We start from the raw sequence: 15,134 nt of genomic DNA, 5'->3' as shown, positions 1-15,134 counted from the left end.
TCCACTGTTCCCCATGTGAGTCTCCTTCTTTGCCTGTTTTGTGTCCATTAACTGCAATGTAAATAACTGCAATAGAGAAGACAACAACTTATACCCTAACAACTTATGCCCAAAACCACCCTCTTCCTTATGGAATGACATCTGTTCATTCATCCATGCATCCAGCCGCCTTTAAAGAGTATTCCTGACCATGGGTTTCCAGTCATTGCTGAGGTGTGTAATTCATTTTTTTCTCCACATGCTGCACTGCAGCCTGTAAAAGACAAAGGCAGGATTAACAGAGCTCTACATGCTCTCTGAGCTCCAGCAATGTACAAGATGTTCTCCAGCGTTCTTCAGATAAATCTCCACCGATGCTCTTCTCGTGAGTTTCTTCCTTCTGCCAGTTGTGTGTCCATTACTTGAAAAAAAAAAAAATCTGCCGCAGACAAGACATCTAGCTAACAATCTAAGCCCACCACCACCCTTCCTCTTGGAAGGACATGGATTTATCTATATATCCATCCATCAATCCAAGAAAAAGGGAATCGGTTTGCAGTCATTGCTGAGGTGAAATTCCTATTCTCCATATGTCCCATCCTAAACTGCAAAAGACAAAAAAAAACTAATAGAACTCTACTTGCTGGCTGCACTCCAGCGATAAACAAAGTGTTCTCCAGGTCTTCAAGTATATCTCCACCGTTCCCCTTGTGAGTCTCCCTCGTCTGCTCCATCCAATCTGCAATACACAATAAAAGCACCAACCTGCTGGCTGAGCTCCTGCGATGCACAAGCTTTTCTCCAGCAATTATTAGATAAATCTTCACCGATGCTCCCTCTTCTGCCTGCTGTGGTTCCATTACCTGCAATGTAAATAACTGCCACATAGAAGACATCTATCTAACAATCTTTGCCCACCTCCACCCCCTTCCTCTTGGAAGGACATCTACTATATGTATCCATCATGAATCCAGGAAATACCTATCCAGACCATCAGTTTCCAATCATTGCTGTGGTGTGAATACATTTCTTCACAAGCCCCAGTCTAATCTGCAAAAGTGTTCTCCAGTGTTCTTCAGATAAATCTTCACAGTTCCTCTTGTGAGTCTCCTGTTCTGCCCGCTCATACTTCTGCCTGTTGTGGTTCCATTACCTGCAAAGTAAATAATAAATCTATCTAACAATGCCCATCACCACCCCATCCTCTTGGAAGGACATCTATCCATGTACCCATCCTTCTGCCTTTGAAGAATATTCCTGACCATGAGTTTCAGGTCATTGCTGAAGTGCGTAATTCCTATTTTACTCCACATGCTGCACTCCACTCTGTAAAAGACAAAGACAGGACTAACGGAGCTCTACATGTTTTGCTGAGCTCCAGCAATGCACAAGCTGTTCTCCTGCGTTCTACAGATAAATCTCCACCAATGCTCTTGTGAGTTTCTTCCTTCTGCATGTAGTGTCCATTACATGAAAAAGAAATACCTGCCACAGACAAGACATCTATCCTCTTGGAAGGACATCTGTCGTCAATAGGCGATACCTGACCATCAGTTTCTTATTATTGCTGAGATTTGTGATTCCCTAATTTCTCCACTCCACCTGTAAAAGACAAAGACAACATCAATAGAGCTCTACCTGCTTGTTCAATACTATCTATCTATCTGAAAAAACCTGACCATCACTAACTTTGTAAAAATGAAAATATATAATCTTAGGCAGTACCTAATTTTTAATGATGCACTTGTCATTACTGAGCTGTGTTTCCCTGTTTCTTCACATGCTCCAATCCAATCTGCCAAAGAGAAAGATATCAAGTCTTTAATTAATCTTAATACATTTTTCTGGAAACTAACTCCATTGTTCAATCTGTTTAATCAGTTGTACCTGTTTGCTGAGGTCCAGGTCTTCAAGTATATCTCCATCATTCCCCTTGTGAGTCTCCTTCTGCTCCATTCCAATCTGCGAAAGACAAAAACAACACCAACAGGGCCCTACCTGCTGGCTGAGCTGCAGCAATGCACAAGCTGTTCTCCAGCAATTTCCAGATAAATCTCCACCGATGCTCTTGGTGTTCCCTTTTCTGCCTGTCTGTCCATTACCTACAATGGAAATACCTGCCACATAGAAGACATCCATCCAACAATCTATGCCCACCACCACCCTCTTCCTCTTTGAAGGACTTTTTACTCACCCATCCAGGAAACACCTAACCTGACTGCAAATTTGCAGTCATTGCTGAGGTGTAATTCCCATTTCAATCTGCAAGACAAAAACAAGACTAACAGACTTGATGGCTGAACTCCAGCAATAAACAAAATGTTCTCCAGCGTTCTTCAGATAAATCTCCACTGTTCCCCATGTGAGTCTCCTTCTTCGCCTGTCGTGTGTCCATTAACTGCAATGTAAATAACTGCAATAGAGAAGACAACAACTTATACCCTAACAACTTATGCCCAAAACCACCCTCTTCCTTATGGAATGACATCTGTTCATCCATCCATGCATCCATCCGTCTTTAAAGAGTATTCCTGACCATGGGTTTCCAGTCATTGCTGAGGTGTGTAATTCCTTTTTTTCTCCACATGCTGCACTGCAGCCTGTAAAAGACAAAGGCAGGACTAACAGAGCTCTACATGCTCTCTGAGCTCCAGCAATGCACAAGATGTTCTCCAGCATTCTTCAGATAAATCTCCACCGATGCTCTTCTTGTGAGTTTCTTCCTTCTGCCAGTTGTGTGTCCATTACTTGAAAAAAAAACACATCTGCCGTAGACAAGACATCTAGCTAACAATCTAAGCCCACCACCACCCCTTCCTCTTGGAAGGACATGGATTTATCTAAGTAACCATCCATCAATCCAAGAAATAGGGAATCGGTTTGCAGTCATTGCTGAGGTGTGATTCCCATTTCTCCACATGTTCCAGCCCAAACTGCAAAAGACAAAAAAAAACTTATAGAACTCTACTTGCTGGCTGCACTCCAGCGATAAACAAAGTGTTCTCCAGGTCTTCAAGTATATCTCCACCGTCCCTTGTGAGTCTCCCTCTTCTGCTCCATTCCAATCTGCAATACACAATAAAAGCACCAACAGAGCCCTACCTGCTGGCTGAGCTCCTGCGATGCACAATCTGTTCTCCAGCAATTATTAGATAAATCTTCACCGATGCTCCCTCTTCTGCCTGTCTGTCCATTACCTACAATGTAAATAACTGCCACAAAGAAGACATCTATCTAACAACCTATGCCCACCTCCACCCCCTTCCTCTTGGAAGGACTTCTACTGTATTTATCCATCCATGAATCCAGGAAATACCTATCCAGACCATCAGTTTCCAATCATTGCTGAGGTGTGATTCCCATTTCTTCACAAGCCCCAGTCTAATCTGCAAAAGTGTTCTCCAGAGTTATTTAGATAAATCTTCACAGTTCCTCTTGAGAGTCTCCTTTTCTGTCTGCTCCTGCTTCTGCCTGTTGTGGTTCCATTACCTGCAAAGTAAATAATAAATCTATCTAACAATGTATGCCCACCACCATCCCATGTTCTTGGAAGTACATCTTTCCATGTACCCATCCTTCTGCCTTTGAAGAATATTCCTGACCATGAGTTTCCAGTCATTGCTGAAGTGTGTAATTCCTATTTTACTCCACATGCTGCACTCCACTCTGTAAAAGACAAAGACAGGACTAACGGAGCTCTACATGTTTTGCTGAGCTCCAGCAATGCACAAGCTGTTCTCCTGCGTTCTTCAGATAAATCTCCACCAATGCTCTTGTGAGTTTCTTCATTCTGCTTGTAGAGTCCATGAAAAAGAAATACCTGCCACAGACAAGACATCTATCCTCTTGGAAGGACATCGTCATCTGACCATCAGTTTCTTATCATTGCCGAGATGTGTGATTCCCTAATTTCTCCACTCCACCTGTAAAAGACAAAGACAACATCAATAGAGCTCAACCTGCTTGTTTAATACTATCTATCTATCTATCTATCTATCTATCTATCTATCTATCTATCTATCTATCTATCTATCTATCTATCTATCTATCTATCTATCTATCTATCTGGGGAATACCTGACTATCACTTACTCTGTAAAAATTTAAATATCATTTTAAATGTTTTATGAAGTTAATTGGATTTAACTTAAAAATTGAAGGCAGTACCTAATTTATTACGATGCACTTGTCATTCCTGAGGGTTTCCCTGTTTCTCCACATACTCTATGCCAATCTGCCAGAGAAAAAGATATCAAGTCTATATATAATCATAATACATTTCTTTGGAAACTAACTCCATTGTTCAGTTTGTTCAAGCAGTTGTACCTGTTTGCTGAGCTCCAGGTCTTCAAGTATAGACCTTTTTCTTCATTGCTGCATAGTGACCAGCACCTTCCGGTAAGATGCTTAGAACTTCCATTTAGAATTGTGATCAGCAAGAGCAGCTTTTCTCAACTGGGTGTCAATGTTGTTTTAAGTGGCTTCCGGAGTGTTTTTGTGATGCAAAACTTAAATTTTGTAAGAAGTGCGTTAAAGCTGTTATGCTTCTGTCAGATGCAGTTTAAGTGCGAGAGAAAAAAGTTCTCCTAATTCAGTGTCTGCCATCAGATAAAATGTTGAAATATAGCGTTAGTGTTCCCGACCTGTCAGCTGTTATACTGTACCAAAGACTATAGAATACACAAAACATGTCTCTCGTACAGCTTTGAATGCAGAAAAGTGTAATGGTCAATATGGCAAATGAAGCCCCGCCTACTATTACAGGAATCAATCATCGATCGCTATATGGTGAGAAAAGCCCGCCTTCTAGTACAGGAGCCAATCATCGATCGCTATAGACTGACAATACTCTGGGGGAGAGACTTGGACCAGACTTGAGTTTCAGCAGATTTTGTGTGATTTGGACGTTTAGAAATTAAACTAAAGAGACAGCTGATGTTTAATTTTATTGGAGATTCCTAATATGAAATTCAATCGTAAGCTTGGCAAGCAATTTTGGAGAATTTGGTGTTTCCCCATTCAGACAGAATGCCCGAGCACACTGCCCGAGAGGTGTTTCAAAGATGGCCTGAAACTAACAGGTATGTAAGCCATGCAATTTCCAAAAATGACCAGTAAAAGTATGTTACTGATCCTCTGCTGGCTGATTTGCATGTTGATTCTAATCGGGCAGTTTTTTTTTTCATTTAGTTAGTTTATATTGTGTAATATTTATCCTGATATGTGTTTTTCTGTCAATTCAAAATGCCATTTTATTTTCACTTTGTGCTACTCTTTCGATCAAATGTGTTAGTGGCACAGTACGTATGTGTGTGTCAAACATTTTGGTGAATTACATTTGTTTGGGTTGGTCAAATATTTGAAAAAAGAGAAAATGTTGACTTTAGCAAAGACGAGGGTCCATTTAAATAGCAGAGGTTATTTTCCATTCCAATAGATTGCATTTTTATATAATCAGTCCAGAAGGTGGCACTGATTAACAGCAGTATGAGTTTAAAGTTAAAGAAAGTAAAATAGATTAAAACTATTGTTTCAAAGCTGTCCAAATGTGACTCTTTATATGAGGTGAATTTGCATTCTAAGAAAAAGGTCTATATCTCTACCGTTCCCCCGTGAGTCTCCTTCTTCTGCTCCACTTCGACCTGTAAAAGACAAAGACAGCACCAACAAAGCCCTACATGCTGTTCTCCAGCATTTTTCAGATAAATGTCCACCGATGCTATTGTGAGTCTCCCTCTTCTGCCTGCTCTCTCTCTCCATTACCTGAAAAAGAAAAACATGAAATGGACAAGGCCTATCTAATTATCTATACCATCCACCACCCCTTCATCTTGGAAGGACATCCATCCATGTAAATTCCCGACCATCAATTTCCAGTCATTGCTGAAGTGTGTGATTCCATGTTTTCATCCATGTGGTTCCTTCCAATCTGCAAAATACAATAGAAAAATATCAAGTCATTAATTAATCTTAATACAATTCTTTGAAAGTTTTATCTATCATTGTCTCCAGTCTGGTTCTGTTCTCACACTAACAAATAATATTTCGCAGCTATAAATAAATACTTCACAAGATGACAATCTATAAACTTAGAATAGATAAATGTGTTACAATTAATACAATTATAAACTGAACAAATAACAATAAAAAGCTACAAATGTTGAACAGGCCAACAGCACAAATTACAAATAAATAATACAACAGCCAAACAATCTATCTGACAATAGACATACAGTAATGTGCAATATGTGTTAAATCTGCCACCATACAAATACATTATAACAGATAGATTTATCTGACAATATAACAAATAACAATCTACAAAGGTCAAATAAGACAGCAATATACGAATGAAGCATACAAACAAACACAATGTTGTATTTATCTCTGTCTATCTGAAGGAAATACCCAACCATCACTTATTGTGTAAAAATGTAAATATATATTTTTAAATGTTTTATAAAGTGAATTAGATTCACCTTAAAAATTGAAGGCAGTACCTGATTTATTACGATGCACTTGTCATTACTGAGTGTGTGTTTCCCTGTTTCTCCACATACTCCATGTCAATCTGCTTAAGAGAAAAATAAAAGTCTTTAATTAATCTCAATAAATTTCTTTAGAAAAAACTAACTCCATTGTTCAATCTGTTCAAGCCATTCTACCTGTTTGCTGAGCTCCAGGTCTTCAAGTATATCTCCACCGTTCCCCTTGTGAGTCTCCTTCTTCTGCTCCACTCCAACCTGTATAAGACAAAGACAGCACCAACAAAGCCCTACATGCTGTTCTCCAGCATGTTTCAGATAAATGTCCACTGATGCTCTTGTAAGTCTCCCTCTTCTGCCTGTTCTCTCTCTCCATAACCTGAAAAACAAAATTACATAGACATGGCCTATCTAATTATCTATACCAACTACCACCCCTTCAACTTGGAAGTACATACATCCATGCACCTGTCCATCTGATTTAAAAAATTCCCGACCATCAATTTCCAGTCATTGCTGAAGTGTGTGATTCCATTTTATCCTCCATGTGGTTCCTTCCATTCTGCAAAATACAATAGAAAAATATCAAGTCATTAAATAATCTTCATACTATTCTTTGTAAGTTTCATCTGCCATTGCCACCAGTCTGGTTCTGTTCTCACACTAACAAATAATATTTCACAGCTATGAATAAATATGCTTTAAGATGACAATCTGTAAACAGAGTAGATAAATGTGTTCAATAACCAGTACAATTTAAACAGAACAAATAATAAAAAGCTACAAATGTTTAACAGGCCAACAGCACAAATTACAAATAAATAATACAACAGCCAAACAATCTATTTGACAATAGACGTACAGTAATGTGCAATAGGTGTTAAAGCTGACAGCATACAAAAACATTATAACAGATAGATTTATCTGACAATATAACAAATAACAATCTGCAAATGTTAAACAAAATAGCAATATACAAATGAAGCATACAACCACATCTCTGTCAAGCTGGATTAAATACCCAACCATCACTTATTGTGTAAAAATTCAAATATATAATTTTAAATGTTTTTTAAAGTTAATTTGATTCAACTTAAAAGTTGAAGGCAGTACCTAATTTATTTCGATGCACTTGTCATTACTGAGGTGTGTTTCCCTGTTTCTCCACATGCTCCATGTCAATCTGCTTAAAAGAAAAATAAAAAGTCTTTTAATTAATCTCAGAATTTTTTTTAAAAAAACTAACTCCATTGTTCAATCTGTTTAAACCATTCTACCTGTTTGCTGAGCTCCAAGTCTTTAAGTATATCTGCACCGTTTCCCCGTGAGTCTCCTTCTTCTGCTCCACTCCATCCTGTAAAAGACAAAGACAGCACCAACAAAGCCCTACATGCTGTTCTCCAGCAATTTTCAGATATATGTCCACCGATGCTCTTGTGAGTCTCCCTCTTCTGCCTGTTCTCTCTCCATTACCTGAAAAAGAAACACCTGACATGGACAAGGCCTAATTATCTATACCAACCACCACCCCTTGGAAGGACATACATCGATGCAATTGTCCATTTGATTTAAAAAATAATTAAATTCCTAATCATCAATTTCCAGTCATTGCTGAAGGTGTGATTCCATTTTTTCCTCCATGTGGTTCCTTGCGATCTGCAAAATACAATAGAAAAATATCAAGTCATTAATTCATCTTAATTCCATGATTCTTTGAAAGCTTTATCTATCATTGTCTCCAGTCTGGTTCTGTTCTCACACTAACAAATAACATTTCGCAGCTATAAATAAATACTTCACAGGATGACAATCTATAAACTTAGAATACATAAATGTGTTACAATAAAATTACAACTATAATCTGAACAAATAAAAATACAAATCTGCAAATGTTGAACAGGCCAACAGCACAAATTACAAATTATAATACAACAGCCAAACAAACTATCTGACAATAGACGTACAGTAATGTGCAATAGGTGTTAAAGCTGACAGCATACAAATACATTATGACAGATATATTTATCTGACAATATAACAATAACAATCTGCAAATGTTAAATGAAGCATACAAAAACAAACAATATTGTGTATCTGTCTACCAACCTGACAACATAACAAATGGCATTCTACGATTATAAATAGGCTACTAAAGAACATAACAATACATAAACTAGAATATATATATATATATATATATATATATATATACATTCGAAATCCTGAAACTGACAAGTCAACAATATAGGCAATCTCCAATTCCAACCAGCATTCAGTACAATATACTCCATGAAGTCCAATGAAGAGGTCATGGCATTCAGGCATTGTATTTCAAATTCACCTGACAAAGTGTGTATTAGCGAAAAGGCCCATAGAGGAACCTGAAACAGACATAGCCAGTAAAAAGCAAAAGACTCACTCAATGCACCAGTTGTCAGAAGATGAGCCTCATTCACCATCATCACCTCCAATGCCAGTTATTAATAAAGTTTTTAGCTTGGCTCCATATAAAGTCTATTTGGAAGCTACAGGTATGTTGTCTTCATTAGGGGATTCAAAAAGTCCAAAGCCACAGCCTGAGATGATGCAGCTTAAACAAGAGCCAGACATTCAAAATTGTGATGTACAACCAAATTCTGGCAAAAATAGTCTCAGATTAAAACAAAAAACCCAAAATTTACCAGCTAACAGAGACGATTCGGTTGAAACACCAGATGCTATAAAGATTAAAACAGAAGAAATGGATGCAGGTGAACTGGGTAATCAATCAGAAATGAAAGTGAGAGTTTCTGAGGAGGTAAATCATCAAGAACATGATTCTGTGCTCAAAGAAGAGCGAGTAGAGTCGGACACAAAATTGTCTGGCTCTCATTCTTGTAAAGTTGTAGTAAAGAGTGACTTTGAAGAAGAAAGTAATCCACCCTCAGTAGAAAATGATGAACCTTCAACATGCAAGACTGGGAATGCTGTGACAGACAGCAAAGAATCCACTCCTGTTCCACAACAACTCCAGAACCTCCTCCACTGACCAAATTCTCCCTTACCAGAATCCCACCTCATTGCCTAAAATTGTCCAGTTTTAAAATAGTCATCCCTGAGGTCTTAAGATCTCCAACAACCCAACCCGTGGAAGTTCCTCAGTCTCCTGTGGAGTCGCCCAAGCCCATTATAACTAGTAGCAAGCATGCCCGTTATCAGTTTATGGAGCTTCACCAGTCCCTCTGTAGACTTTTACACTGCCATGTTACTCAAACCCCATGTCAGGTGCTCAGGGATGGTTATGCAAACTGGACCTACGCGAGTCAGGCAAAGCTCAGAAAGTTTCTTGCCTCGTGGGGTCAAAAATGAGGGAAGTGTGGCTTAAAGGTGACGAGATGGAGGTGGCTCTTCAAAGGGTGGTCCGCCAGCTTCAAATGTACATTGATATCAGCGAATGCCCCTTTCCTCATGTCATGAGGGCTGGTGCTGTGTTCGTTCCCATGTTGGTGGTCAAAGAGGTGCTGTTTCCTCAGGTTCAAGGCACATTCATAGACCAGGTTCTTCAGGAGCATCGGGTGGAGCTCCGGCCCACCACGCTTTCAGAGGAAAGGCAACTCACTCAACTCCACAGAAAGGCTTTCTCTTCAAAACTCCGGAGACTTCTGTCCCTTAAACACCTGCCTGACATATACCCTGATGTCCTCAACCTCCTCTACCATGCCAATGTCTGCAAGTTCCTCGGTGAGTGCTGAATGCTTGACCATTGTTAATGGCATAAGAACTCCTGGTTGTTCAGTGTTGCAGTAGGTCAATTTTGTATTTGTGAGGTGGGCTCAGATTACAGGAGTTTCTAACAATTCAGCACATATGTGAGGAGGAATGTTACAGATTGTCTTCCCTGAAATCTCTAAGATGCACATGGCAATCTGAAAATTGTGATGCATCTTTAACTTTACAAGATACTATTAAGTTTATCACGGCAGAGTAGACGTGGCAATATTCAATTAATCAATATATCATGATAATGAACATGCACAATTAATATCACAGGCACTTTAGAATACAGTGAATAATTATTATAACATTTAAGAATATGAACATTGTATTTGCAGTGGTGTTTTAACAGCCCCAAATGCTTGGAGACTTAATTATTTAGCTTAATAGTTGAAACAATAATATTTTCATGTTAAATTGATTTACTACATGCTGAAATATAAATGGAGTATTTTGAATCAATATTAACATAGTATCTGTAATAAAACTGACTGTTAATGATTAACTGATATTCATAAACTGATATTAACTAAGACTTTATTGTTCAATTTTACCTATTTTTATAGAACTACTTTGTAGTTCTTTTGCCATTTTAAGTTGAAGCATTTGTTTACTCTGAACAATACCCTGCGTATTTTTGTTATACCAATTAAAAATTATTATTTTTGCCGCTTAGATCAGTATCAAGATATCATATACCATGATAAAACCTATTAATCACAACAATTTGATACCGTCATAAGCCCATTCCAAAGAGAGCAGTTCATATAATCTGACACAGCAATCACCATTTATGTGTTCACAGGTAAAGTTTACATGTGTTTTATTTAGCGCAGTGGTATTTCTCGGCCAGTACATTCTTTGTTCTTATGGTTGTCTTTTCCAAGACATATATACAGGCAGTTGTGCTCTTTGCAACCTTCCACAAGCAGTTTTCCCATCTCCTCTGTCTACAGCAGCTTTAGGCCCCAATGAGTCTGGGAGCAGATTTACAGATTTGATCTGTAAATGCCTCAAGTCTTTGATGAGATTTATTGCTTAGATTGTCAGGAAGGGGAGATAAACTGGCCTCCTGCAGTATACTCCTGTAATGTGAGCTCAACTTTAGAGATTCACAGTTATATCAGCACTGTAACAGTAAACATTCAATGGTAAATATTTTTGAACTCATATCAGTTGATATTGTGTATTTAATTGTGCATGATTATTTAATTTCTGCATTACTCTCATGGTAAATTATCCTGTAGCATTTAAAAACGATAGATTTTAAGTTTGAGAAAATAAGAATAATCAGCCATACCATAAAATCCTATCTGTTATAATTTTATTACTGGTGCATCCCTGATACAAGCTTTATTTTGGCACCATAAACTGTTATGTATTAAATCATTGATTATTTTTGTGATGATAAGTAATAGTTATATAATTGTGCCACAATGAATCATTTAGGACTTTTAGGCTTAAATTTCATAGAACTTTCTTATCTGTCATAGTACTTAAAAATTGAATGTGCACAATGAAACTGCATTTTAAATTTAGTCAATTTCAGTTCCACATTTGGAAAATAAACAGAACTATTAAACTTTTCTCTTGAATTCTGTTAACACTCTGGCTACAGTCTTGGCTTTTAAATGCAAGGCTTGTTAAAATAGGTTTAGTCTTAGGCATGTCATATCTATTTTTTAGCATTTTAAAACTGGGTCTGTTTTATCTGGGGATCATCAGTCATTTTCATTTATGTTTATATTGTACATTTATGTTCATTCCTTTTTTTTAATCCATACATGCTGCATACATGTGGTGACATTTTTTTCAATGTTCATGCTTTCTGATTTTTTTTTGTCATACTTTTTTTGATTTGATACACATTTGTTCTTGCAGATTCCACTGCTACAGATGGTGTCCAAAAAACGCCCAGGTACCTTCTTATTCCTTTGTCCCCCAAAAGTCCTGAAATCACCTAGAGAGCACCTTGTTTATGTTTGAGCTGCACACTTATTAACTGGTGCAGTTTTGTTGCAGGTGTTTTCTGATCAGATAGAAGCTGAAACGGAACAGTGATAGGATGTCTTTCAGTTTCAGATAAATGTACTTCAGGCAAGGAAATGTAGTTTTGGAGGAAAGCTAAGGTAGGGGATATAAATTGTTGGCACGTGCACTGACATAACTTTTTTTTATCTGCAGTGCCATTGCAGAGCTCCAGGTGTTGACAGCTTATCTGTTATCAATTACAGGGAGCAAAATTTAAATTGCAAAGCCAATTCCTGTTTAAGGCATTCTCTTTTTTTTTTTTTTCTTCACTTTTTTTAGTTTTTTCAATAATTTCTGGCACCTTTTACAGTTGCTTTAATCTGTTCGTTTCATCAAAAGCCTAATTGTTGTTGTTATTATTATTATTATAATTATGGTTGGCGTGGCTGGGTTGCATTGCTACTATAAATAGTAACCAGTTTGACAGAGTTTTATTTGGCACCTCATGATTGTTTCTAACCTGTGACCAAAATATCAACAGGTTTCATGTGCATGTATCTGTATGACTCATTTACACCAACTAGATCTGAGAGAGAAAGTAAGAACACATCCGGTATGGATTCCATTTAGAATTTCAAAGCAATGGTTCACCGAAAGTTATTTAATCATTTCATAACCCTCCAAACCCTAACCCTCCTGCCATTCCATATAGTTTGGTCTTTTATGTGTTCTATCTGTTCATTTAAATAATGACGAATGAGCTTCAGTTAATGCTCACCAGTTTCTTCCGTTTTAGTAAAGAATAAGAAAAAGGTTTCCCCCTCTTGTTGTGCATAACATAAATGAGTAGATTGGGAAGATTTAATATTCTAAAGTTAGATTTGATGATAATATTATATATTCCATTAATTATATTTATAATTATATGTAATAAGTTTTTTTATGTATTAAATACATACATTAATGCAACATATAATATTTTGTGCACATTTGATTTGGTGTGAGACACATTTTCTTTTTGCATGCACTATCCATTTTAGTTAGAAAAGTATCTTCATTAAAATCTATTATTTATTGAATCATTCAAGAAATTTGTTCAACTGTGAATTAATTCAGTATTTAATCATGTAAAGTCTTTGAGTGAGTCATTAAATCATTAATTCAAACTGATTTAAATAATAACCTTGATGATTATCTTGATAACAATAGTTTTGCATTCAAATGATTTGCCTTTTAAACCGGCTGCAGAAGCGTGTTTCATGACCTGAAGACCTTCATGAATGAATCGTGATCTGTATTTTACTTTTTTTTTTTTAATTAAGGCCTTGATGACTTTGATGTGAAATCAAACAAACTGTTATGATGTCAGACAAAAAGATATTTGCAGTTTGTTTTTAGGAATTTAAAACTGCTGTATTTACATCATCTAAATATTTACAAACCGCATCTTACTGCAGCTCACTCCAAACACGCAAAAAAAAGGATTTTTTTTTTTTACATTTATCAGGGCATTTACCCAGAATTAAGCTGCTTCAATTATTGAGGGGTTAATTCAATCAAATAATTACAATTCTCTTATTCATTACTGAATCTCATTTCGTTCTAATCCTATATTTGTTCTTCTTAAGGTGTTTTAGATCAAATCAGAGAGCTCTCTCATTCTCTATAGGCCTCAATGGTCATCCTATGATGCTCAAAGTCCAGAAAAGGATCCCCAAACATTGTCTAAACAGTCCACAATGTGATTTTGTAGTTCAACTGTAATCATACAAAGCTCCAAAAACACTTGTGTGGGGAAAAAAATGGGAAAATGACTTGTTCCCTATGACTTAAGCACAGCAAATTATGGTGTGCAGTACAAAGCTTGCATTCTATTGCCATAGTAAACGTACACCATGACCTGACCTTTTTTATATATTTTTTCCATGCACACATTTGTTCTTGGGGCTTTGTATGAGTATAGTGCAACCACTAATGTCACATGGAATGTTTGGACAATGTTTTTGGTTGCTTTTCTGGACTTTGAGCATCTCATAATGTTTGCTGTCTGTGGAAGACAACAGAGTTCTCGGATTTGATCTAAACTTTTAAATTGGTGTTCCAAAGATACGATAAAGGTCTCAGGGGATGCTAACAACATGAGAAAGTAGTTAATAACAGAACTTAGTATTTTGTGTGATTAATGAACTCTTTAACCTACCACAAGTCACTCAAGAAATGCTGATCCTAAATTTGCAGCGATTTCTCATTCTCCAGGAGCTGAAACCAGCATAACCATCAAGAGCGAGAGCACGGACAGCACAGATGAATCCACCAGCTGTGTGAATGGAGCTGAAGAATTCAACCTCGAGTGCTCCAGAACACTCACACCCCAAAGCTCTCTCGTAGAACAAACATACTGCCTGAATACAAAGAAGAAAAGTAGAGTAAAGATCTCCTCCAAGAAGACCTTTTTAGACCACAGCAGCTCATCAGAGAGGACGAATCCAGCGTAGGACCCAGGAGGTGGAGCGTCATCAGCTCCTTACGCAATCGGGATCAGTGGGAAATCACAAATCAATGGGAAATATCTTCATGTAGCCACACAGACCCCCATGTTGAAGTAAAGATTGAAGACGAAACCCAGGATCATGAATCATGGGGGCGACCTTTGACCTCTGACGACCTGACCTCAGGCGAAGAGACCGAAAGCACGTCATCAAAGTCCAGCCACAGATCCAGCATGGTCCTCAAACTGAGGAAGGTTGTTTACAAAGAAGCTCATGGAGGCAGAATCGCCCACTACCAAAAAGTCACAGATTCTTCTTCTGGGTTTACTGGAGACAGGAAAAAGAAGGGCAAATCATCTCGACACAAAAGACGCCACACGAACCGGGAATTTTCGCTCCGGTCTTGCATTCAAAACCGTTCCTACCTCTCCAAAAAACGCTGCCGATGGGTCCTGCGC

The 15,134-nt window shown here is 37.6% G+C and overlaps 1 protein-coding gene and 1 long non-coding RNA gene across 2 annotated transcripts; one reads left to right on the top strand and one right to left on the bottom strand.

Annotated features, from left to right (window-relative positions):
• Positions 1 to 1,174: 1,174 nt before the first annotated feature.
• On the bottom strand, positions 1,175 to 1,940 carry LOC130246049 (uncharacterized). The gene is made up of 3 exons (XR_008839390.1): positions 1,867 to 1,940; positions 1,705 to 1,774; positions 1,175 to 1,581 (listed from the first exon to the last, which is right to left on the bottom strand). It is a non-coding gene; the product is annotated as an uncharacterized LOC130246049 (long non-coding RNA).
• A 7,808-nt stretch (positions 1,941 to 9,748) lies between these two features.
• Positions 9,749 to 14,651, top strand: LOC130246048 (uncharacterized protein C15orf39 homolog). The gene is made up of 3 exons (XM_056478893.1): positions 9,749 to 10,183; positions 12,098 to 12,134; positions 14,444 to 14,651. Exons 1-3 carry the CDS (start codon positions 9,808 to 9,810, stop codon positions 14,448 to 14,450), a joined length of 420 nt encoding a protein of 139 aa, XP_056334868.1. The 5' UTR covers positions 9,749 to 9,807; the 3' UTR covers positions 14,451 to 14,651.
• The last annotated feature ends 483 nt before the right edge of the window (positions 14,652 to 15,134 follow it).

Source organism: Danio aesculapii, chromosome 18, assembly GCF_903798145.1.
Source record: "Danio aesculapii chromosome 18, fDanAes4.1, whole genome shotgun sequence".
Classification (NCBI taxonomy): domain Eukaryota; kingdom Metazoa; phylum Chordata; class Actinopteri; order Cypriniformes; family Danionidae; genus Danio; species Danio aesculapii.
Note: the sequence above shows the minus strand (reverse complement) of the source record. Positions and strands in the feature narration are given on the sequence as shown.